The sequence below is a fragment of the Micromesistius poutassou genome, assembly GCF_964030765.1.
Source record: "Micromesistius poutassou genome assembly, contig: SCAFFOLD_5252, whole genome shotgun sequence".
Lineage (NCBI taxonomy): Eukaryota > Metazoa > Chordata > Actinopteri > Gadiformes > Gadidae > Micromesistius > Micromesistius poutassou.
Genome location: NW_028178286.1, coordinates 7,940 through 17,069, shown reverse-complemented (window position 1 = coordinate 17,069; position 9,130 = coordinate 7,940). Strand labels below are relative to the sequence as shown.

General features: G+C 43.9%; 1 protein-coding gene across 1 annotated transcript; it reads left to right on the top strand.

The window, feature by feature from the left end:
• Nucleotides 1-1,212: 1,212 nt before the first annotated feature.
• Nucleotides 1,213-8,277, top strand: LOC311372735 (uncharacterized protein; the record flags this gene model as incomplete). Its single annotated transcript, XM_084489691.1, has 9 exons — nt 1,213-1,303; nt 2,186-2,338; nt 3,739-3,810; nt 5,449-5,499; nt 5,799-5,941; nt 6,129-6,229; nt 6,331-6,488; nt 7,005-7,313; nt 7,724-8,277. The coding sequence occupies 9 exons, from the start codon at nt 1,213-1,215 to the stop codon at nt 8,275-8,277; spliced, it is 1,632 nt and encodes a 543-aa protein (XP_084345817.1).
• Between the last annotated feature and the right edge of the window lie 853 nt (nt 8,278-9,130).

Below are 9,130 nucleotides of genomic sequence, written 5' to 3'. Positions count from 1 at the left end.
GCCCTGGCTGAGAACATATTGTCAAATACATTCTAGAATTATTAATTCTATGTAATAATAATTATAATTCTGATGACATGGAAGAAAACACAAGACTACGCACAGGCACACAGGCACACAGAGACCACAGATAAGAAGACTCAGGGTGTCGCGTCCTGTAGCTGGAGACGCAGCGGTGCAAAGGAGGAAACGAAGATTGGAAGAAAAAAAAGTTAGTTCATTACTATAACTATATAAGACTTATAATAAATAAAAGAGTAGTCAACAGCTTGATTATTAATTATCCTTCGTTCCAATAACTATTTAAGTCTTATTATAAAGGGTAATGGTGATAGTTTGATGATATTCTCTTGCAAAACCAAAGAGCTTGTTGAATAGATCTAGTTCAGATGATCTGGTTCTGTGAGCCATACAGCAGAGCCATACAGCCAAACACAGACATGTTGCCCTGGCTTGTGAATATTTTACTTTAAATAAAATGAGTACAGACTGAACTGAGAATAATGTTGGTCTGCAAGACCAAGTCCATCACAGCTTGCACGACACACACACACGCACACCACGTACACACACACACACACACACACACACCACATACACACACACACACACGCGCACGCCTGTGATTGGTCACAGGTGTGCAGCCCCCCCCAGCCCCAGAGTCTAATCAGTGTGACTGGGGCCAGGTGAGGCTGCTTCAACCATCCACCACACACACACACACACGCTCCACTATGTCTTTTAACGTGATGGGAAATCCACCATAATGTTCGCTATGTTTTTGAGTGTTTGAATAAACAGCAGCACAGAGTTCTGACAAAAAGGGGTTTTATTTGACCTAAATAAATACAAAAACAGGTCGTGGAGAACCAATAAAAGAACGTTAAAGTATTATAAACATGAATGATCGAGGATCAACATAAAAGTGGTTTGCGTGGACGTTAATTCCCCATGAGCAGAAGAGATAGACTTCACAGAAATGATACGCATTAGAGTTAACATCAGCTACTGGAAAAACCCACGGTGCTTTTGGACCTCACACACACGCAAATGCAAATGCAAACGCACACACAAACATTTCGCAACACTGATGATATCAGATTGCAGGCTGACGATTGGTCAGAATTCAAACCTGTGACGTGGTTTCTCCAGCTGAAATAGCGGAGCTGAACCCTTGAGAGCAGAAGCAGTGAGAGCTGTCAGAGAGGAACCATGGACACCATCGCTGAACCGGACCCTGGACCCTCTGAGGAACCTGAGGACACGTCTTTGAACCGGAGACAGACCAGGAAGAGAAGATTTGGTAGGTGCCCTTTTTAGAGGATTCAAAATAACTAATCCAGTAAACAATGTTTTCATCTGCATGCATTTTAGATTCACGTTTAGCAAACGTTTTAATTCAGAGTGACTGACCTGATGAACCAGCGACCGTAGAGACAGATTTATTCTCCTAAATAACGACATGTGTGTGTTCTAGGCAAAACCCTTTTTTTTTGTTACCTTACTTGACTTGTGACTACGCCCGTGAGTTACGGACTACTGATAGGCATCTCAAGTAGTTGTGTGTTTCATGATATATGTTCGTTATATACGTGGAACAGAGTGCAGAGTAACTTTAGGGAGCCGAACACAAGTGAATTTAACATAATTATATCAAGTTTGTCATTAATATGAACATATCTCAAACTATCCCACAATACATATCCTCATATTGTCTGTGTGTGCCGTTGTGAAAGACCCTGGTGACACGCTGGCCACATGTGTGTATGTATGTATTTCTGTGTGTATTACTCTATAACTATGCGTGCGTATATATCAATAATGAGGGAATAATAACGTATATGTATGCATGCTAGAGACCAGTACTTGTTGTGCTTAAGTGTGTTCTAAACTCAACACGAGAGCCACAGTAGCAGTCATCACTTACTGAGCTGTTCTCAGTAGAGGTCTTCAGGTGTTTCTTAAAGACGGGGGGGGATTCTGCAGACCGTAGGGAGACTGTCTGGACTGTGAATGATGGCCATGCAGTATGAATATATGTATGAACATACTCTGTGTGTCCGTGTGTGTGCGCTTGAGTGCACCAGTGAGTCTGTGTGTCAAATGAAGACATCAGATAAGCGTTGAAGAAAAACATTTCGCAACACTTAATTGAGAATTAAAACACATCATGTGGTTTTTCCAGCTGATGGAGCAAAGAAGAAGGCTAAGTTCAGAAGCAGTGGAAGCCATGAGAGAGTAACCATGGTCACCATCGCTGAACCGGACCCTGGACCCTCTGAGGAACCTGAGGACACGTCTTTGGACCGGGAGAAGAAGACCAGGAAGAGAAGATTTGGTAGGTGCCCTTTTTAGAGGATTTAAAATAAATAATCCAGTAAACAATGTTTTTTCATCTGCATGCATTTTAGATTCACGTTTAGCAAACGTTTTAATTCAGAGTGACCGACCTGATGAACCAGCGACCGTAGAGACAGATTTATTCTCCTAAATAACGACATGTGTGTGTTCTAGACAAAACCCTTTTTTTTTGTTACCTTACTTGACGTGTGACTACGCCCGTGAGTTACGGACTACTGATAGGCATCTCAAGTAGTTGTGTGTTTCATGATATATGTTCGTTATATACGTGGAACAGAGTGCAGAGTAACTTTAGAGCCGAACACAAGTTTAGTTTTTTCATTACTTATTATGAATGGTAGTGCAACGTGACATTAGAGTGACCATGGTTTATTCCATCAACAATTTTGTGTTTTAATAATGGCTACTCATTTAACTGAAGTGATATCAGGTGTACTTATGAATTTAACAGAATTATATCAAGTTTGTCATTAATATGAACATATCTCAAACTATCCCACAATATATATCCTCATATTTTCTATGTGTGCCGTTGTGAAAGACCCTGGTGACACGCAGGCCACATGTTGTCTCCCCTTGATTACTGTGTGTGTATGTATTTCTTTGTGTATTGCTCTATAACTATGCATGTGTATATATCAATAATGAGGGAATAATAACGTATACGTATGCATTCTAGAGACCAGTACTTGTTGTGCTTAAGTGTGTTCTAAACTCAACCTGAGAGCCACAGTAGCAGTCATCACTTACTGAGCTGTTCTCAGTAGAGGTCTTCAGGTGTTTCTTAAAGACGGGGGGGGGTTCTGCAGACCGTAGGGAGACTGTCTGGACTGTGAATGATGGCCACGCAGTATGAATATATGTATGAACATACTCTGTGTGTCCGTGTGTGTGCGCTTGAGTGCATCAGTGAGTGTGTGTCAAAAGACATCAGATAAGCGTTGAAGAAAAACATTTCGCAACACGTAATTGAGAATTAAAACACGTTATGTGTTTTTTTCCAGCTGATAGAGCAAAGATGGAGGCTAGGTTCAGAAGCAGTGAAGGCCATCAGAGAGTAACCATGGTCACTATGTCTGAACCGGACCCTGGACCCTCTGAGGAACCTGAGGACACGTCTTTGGACCGGAGGGAGACCAGGAAGAGAAGATTTGGTAGGTGCCCCTTTTTAGAGAATTTAAAAGAAATAATCCAGTCCGAAAAAATGATCCAAAATAAAACATGTAGCCAAAGTGACCGTGTGTGTGTGTGTGTGTGTGTGTGTGTGTGTGTGTGTGTGTGTGTGTGTGTGTGTGTGTGTGTGTGTGTGTGTGTGTGTGTGTGTGTGTGTGTGTGTGTGTGTGTGTGTGTGTGTGTGTGTGTCCTACTCCTGAACAGTTCTATGGTTGCACATCGCTGTCGTTGTGAGCATCGGACTGCTGAGTATTCTCCTCATCTCCCTGCGCTTCAGTGAGTCTGAATCATATCATCCTGAATATAATTACAATACAGTTATGATCATATTAATGATTGTAGTAATAGCAATGATAATGATAATTATTGTTTTTGTTAGAATTAGTGTTAATAATATGAATGATCTTACTACTATGTAACAGCAGGCCTGTCGGACAAGTTGCTCTGCACAGTTGGTCAACGCGCATGTGCCAAGCAGCCTGCAGCTCACACACACACACACACACACACACGCACACATACACCACACGCACGCATGCACATACACACACACACACACACACATACACACACACACGTGCAAACGCACACATGCACCGCACACATGCACACGCACTCACACACACACATGCACGCACACACCACACACACACACATGTGCACGAACACACACGTTACAAGACAAAGGCAGCACAGGACACCGCATACACACACACTGCATACACACACACACACACACACACACACACACACACACACACACACACCGCACACACATGCACACACACACACACACACACACACCACGTGCGAACGCACACATACACCGCATACACACACACCGCATACACACACACCACACACACATGCACACACATGCACGCTCATACACACACTGCACACACGCGGTATATACACTGCACATATGCTTGCTTCATAGCGTAAGGAGAAAATGATTATGCTTGCTGCATTATGTAACAGGTGAACCAATATGTTATACGTTGTAACATTATCGGTAAAATGTTAGGTTAGGTTAGGTTAGGTTAGTTTATTAGTCTCCACCAGGGAGAAATTTGTCGTGGAGACAGGGAACATGTTGCATACATAAAAACACATACAGTACAAAAAGAACATCAAGTTAGAAAACTGGTGGAGTAAACAGACCACTGGACAATCCTGCACATGCAGCAAGCCGACATGAACGTCATTCACATGCATCCACACTGCTACTCTAACTGTAATCATAAATATACATTCATATCAGCATCACATAACCTCAAGCATACATTAATCAATTCACTCACATATGTCCATAGTTTGACTCATAATACATTCATTTCCATATACACATAGCCTATGTTCGTATGCATATACAGAGACATCGCAATCATTTCCTGCTGTTGAGAAGCTTGGTTGATACAGGCACAAAGGAATGTTTGTATCGATTGTGCCTGCACAAGGGAAGCCTATATCTCCTTCCAGAGTTCAGGAGAGTATATTCACTATTCATGTTATTATATTATGCGCTCAGAAATGTGTTACATTATCGACCAGGGATTCCACGTTATAGCTCTGGGTTTAAGTCCACCTAGAGGTTGAGCGCAACGCGGACTAGTTAGAATAATAACAGTTATAATCATATTAATGATTGTAATAATAGCAATGATAATGATCATTATTGTTTTTGTTAGAATTTGTGTTAATAATATGAATGATTGTAACAATAGCAACGATAATGATATTGATAATTATAGTTATTGTTATTTTAATTGGTATTAATATTAATAATATGTCATGTTCTCTTTCAGGGGGGATGGACTTTGTGTTTGGTTGGCTGTGGGTCCTGTGACGTTTAGAGACGATGTCGTTCTGTTTTAGAGCTCATTCCTTCTGTACTCCTCTGTCCTGTCCTAGACACACCGTCACCTTGGAAGGAGGGGAGAGAGCGCTTACTGGATGAACTCGGTGAGGGTTTTATCCAAGTTATTACATCAATCTGAACATCCCCTCTTCATTATAACTTCACATTTTATATTGTCAGGCTAACAGAGCATAGACCGTGTTAAACTACCACCAAATAAATGTGGTCTACTAAAGACATTTTTCTATTGTCGTCTATTAGGGTCATGCTTCTATTGATGTCTATTAAGGTTGTGCTTCTATTGTGGTCTGTTAAGGTCAGGTCTCAGGGTTGTGTGTCAGTAATGAAGACGGTAAGATAAGCAGTTCTGTGTTTGTTAAGGATTTTCTTTTACATTCAACAGATGAATTGGCGCTTCAGGGCTGGATGTTTTACGACCAGAGTTTCTACCTTATGTCTACCACTAAGAAGAGCTGGAAGGCCAGTAGAGAAGACTGTCTGCGGAGAAATGCAGACCTGGTGGTTATCAACAGCAGAGAAGAACAGGTGTGTGTGTGTGTGTGTGTGTGGGGAGAGACATTGTGTGAGTGTGTGTGAGAGAGAGAGACATTGTGTGAGTGTGTGTGAGAGAGAGAGACATTGTGTGAGTGTGTGTGAGAGAGAGAGAGATTGCATGTGTGTGTGTGTTCAGCTGTGTTGTCATGACAACAGATGCTATTACCTTTGGAAACAGGCGTTTCTCAGCAGAATGTTTGAGCGTTCCTGGATTGGACTGAGCAGTAGAGACACAAAGGGGACCTTCAAGTGGGTGGATGGTACCCCCATGACCTCAAGGTAAGGCTGATGACTCTGTTCAGCAGCATCTCTTCTCTGAGAGTGACAGAGTGACCTCACCTCAACACTGGGCTCCACTGTCTCCTCCTTGTGGTTCTCAGTTTGAGACGCGCTAAACCAGGCGATGACAGCGGAGCAGAAGTCTGTGTCGTAACAGGGGAGGACGGCTGGTCCAGACAACCGTGTGACAGACTGCACCACTGGATCTGTGAGAAGGCCGTGGACCTGGATCATCTGGAGGCTGAGCTGGAGAAAGAGGGTCCGTAGACTTTGTTTGTGTTCATGAGTGGAGAACGGTTCCTCCTTTCTGTTCTCTGTGCCGTAGACACAGTAAATATACTCTTTATGACTGGAAAGGTGGTTGGGTGTGTTTAGGTCTACTAAGGTCAGGTTTCTATTGTGGTCTACTAATGCCATGTTTCTATTGTGGTCTACTAATGCCATGTCTCTATTGTGGTCTACTAAGGTCATGTTTATATTGTGGTCTACTAAGGTCATGTTTCTATTGTGGTCTACTAAGTCCATGTTTCTATTGTGGTCTATTAAGGTCATGTTTCTACTGTGGGCTACTAAAGTCAGGTTTATATTGTGGTCTACTAAGACCATGTTTCTATTGTGGTCTACTAGGGCCATGTTTCTACTGTGGGCTACTAAAGTCAGGTTTCTATTGTGGTCTACTGTGGACCTGTATTAGGAGAGAGTGAAGGGAGTGTCTGATGGTGCATCTCTAGATACGTGTTGTAAACGTTCACTCCTCTCCTCCTGGTTTCTTCAGGTTCAGTGATGCCCACGGAGGAGGAGGAGGCCCCCAGCATCACAAAGTTCCACTCCACTACCCAGGTGTTGCCCGTGGGCCAAACGGCCCGCTACACCTGCGATGCCAGTGGCACGCCGGAGCCCACCGTCGAGTGGCTCCACAACGGCAGGCCCCTGGAGAGGAACGGCACAGACGACCAATCAGAGGCCTGGGTGGAGAGGGGGTTCCTCTTCGTCAGAGGGGTGAGGTATGGCGTGAACACGGTCTGCTGCGTGGCGAGCAACAGCGCTGGCACGGCCAATCACACCGCTGAGCTGCTTGTCTTTGGTAAGATCTGGATCCAAGGAGAGATGTTTGTTGTTGATGTATTTATAACGTTGTTGTTGAGGTGTGTATATATATATATATATATATATATATATTCATAAATGTATGTGTATATATATACACGTATACAAAATAATATGTATATATGTATGTATGTATGTATGTATGTATGTATGTATGTATGTATGTATGTATGTATGTATGTATGTATATATGTGTGTATATATATATATATACCAACTGAAAACAAATCCTCATCCGCTTATCCGGGGTCGGGTCGGGTCGTGGGGGCTCAAGCATGAATCAGCATTTTTTAAATTTTCCAATGAGAATGAATGGGGGGATTTTGGGCGAATAACCTGGAATATCTCGGGAATTATGAATAATATCATGTCTTGTTCTCCCGTCAGATGCCTGTGAACTCACACTGGACCCAAACACAACCCACAGAGGACTCTCTCTGTCTGAGGACAACAGAAAGGTGACGCGGGTTGGAGAGTACCAGTCGTATCCGGATCACCCAGAGAGATTTGACTCCTGGCCCCAGGTGTTGTGTAGAGAGGCTCTGAGTGGCCGCTGTTACTGGGAGGTAGAGAGGAAAGGAGATGTTGTTATAGGAGTGACATACAGAGGAATCACAAGGAGAGGAGGGGGTTATGACAGCCTGCTTGGATGGAACAACAAGTCCTGGAGTCTTGTTTGTCGTGATGGTTTTTACTCTGCCCGGTACAACGGTAGACAGACAGACATACGTCTCCCCCCCGCTGGCTCTACCAGAGTAGGAGTGTATCTGGACCGGCCTGCTGGCACTCTGTCCTTCTACAGAGTGTCCCGAGGTGTAGGAGGGTCCTCAGACACACTGACACACATCCACACCTTCAGGTCCACCTTCACCCAGGAGGACCTCCTCCCTGTGTTTAGGGTATTGGGGGAGGGATCCTCAGTGTCTCTGTGTCGGTTGTAGAAAGAAAAAATGGCAGACGGGCGGATGGGTGCTCGCGCGCGCGTGCGCGCACACGCACGCAGACAGACAGACAGACACCCGTCGTCGGTTGTAGAAAAAAAAAAAGCGGTCGGACGGGGGGGGCGCACACACACGCATCTACACACATACACACATACACGTAAGCACACACACACACACACACACACACCCGGACGACGACGCACACACACACATGGTGAGGGTGTGTGTCCGTCGTCGTGCGGGCGAGCACGACGGGGGGGTGTGGAGGCCGGAGGGTGACTCAGCGTCTCTGTGCCGGTTGTAGAAAAAAAAAAAAAGGGCGGAGGACGGGCGCACACACACACACAGGAAGTTGTTTTCGTCCGGGGCCGGAGCTTTGGAGGCCTTTTTTGTAGTTTCTGTGGCAGTTATAGTCTCTCTCTCTCTCTCTCGCTCTCTCTCTCTCTCTCTCTCTCTCTCTCTCCCCTCCTCCCCCCCGTCTCCCCCTCCTTTTTATGGGGCTTCCTAAAAGTTGATGCTGGTAAACCATGAAAGGAAGAGACTTTTAAGATCTTCCATAGGGTTACCTGAGCAGGTTTTATTAAGATTTCATTTTTAATTTGAAATGTACTGTATATTAAATACCTATTGATGGTAAATCACATGTTTTTTTTATGCTACAATATTTGTCCATTTTCATACATTAACATATTTTATTCTCCAGGGCTCTGATCATCACTTTTGTCCTAATCCTAACAAGGATGATTTAGATTAGATTAGATTCATTAGGATCCCCCTTAGCCACACACCAGAGAGAGAGCTAGTCTTCCTGGGTCCCAAACATCAAATATAGACAACAGACAATCACTTG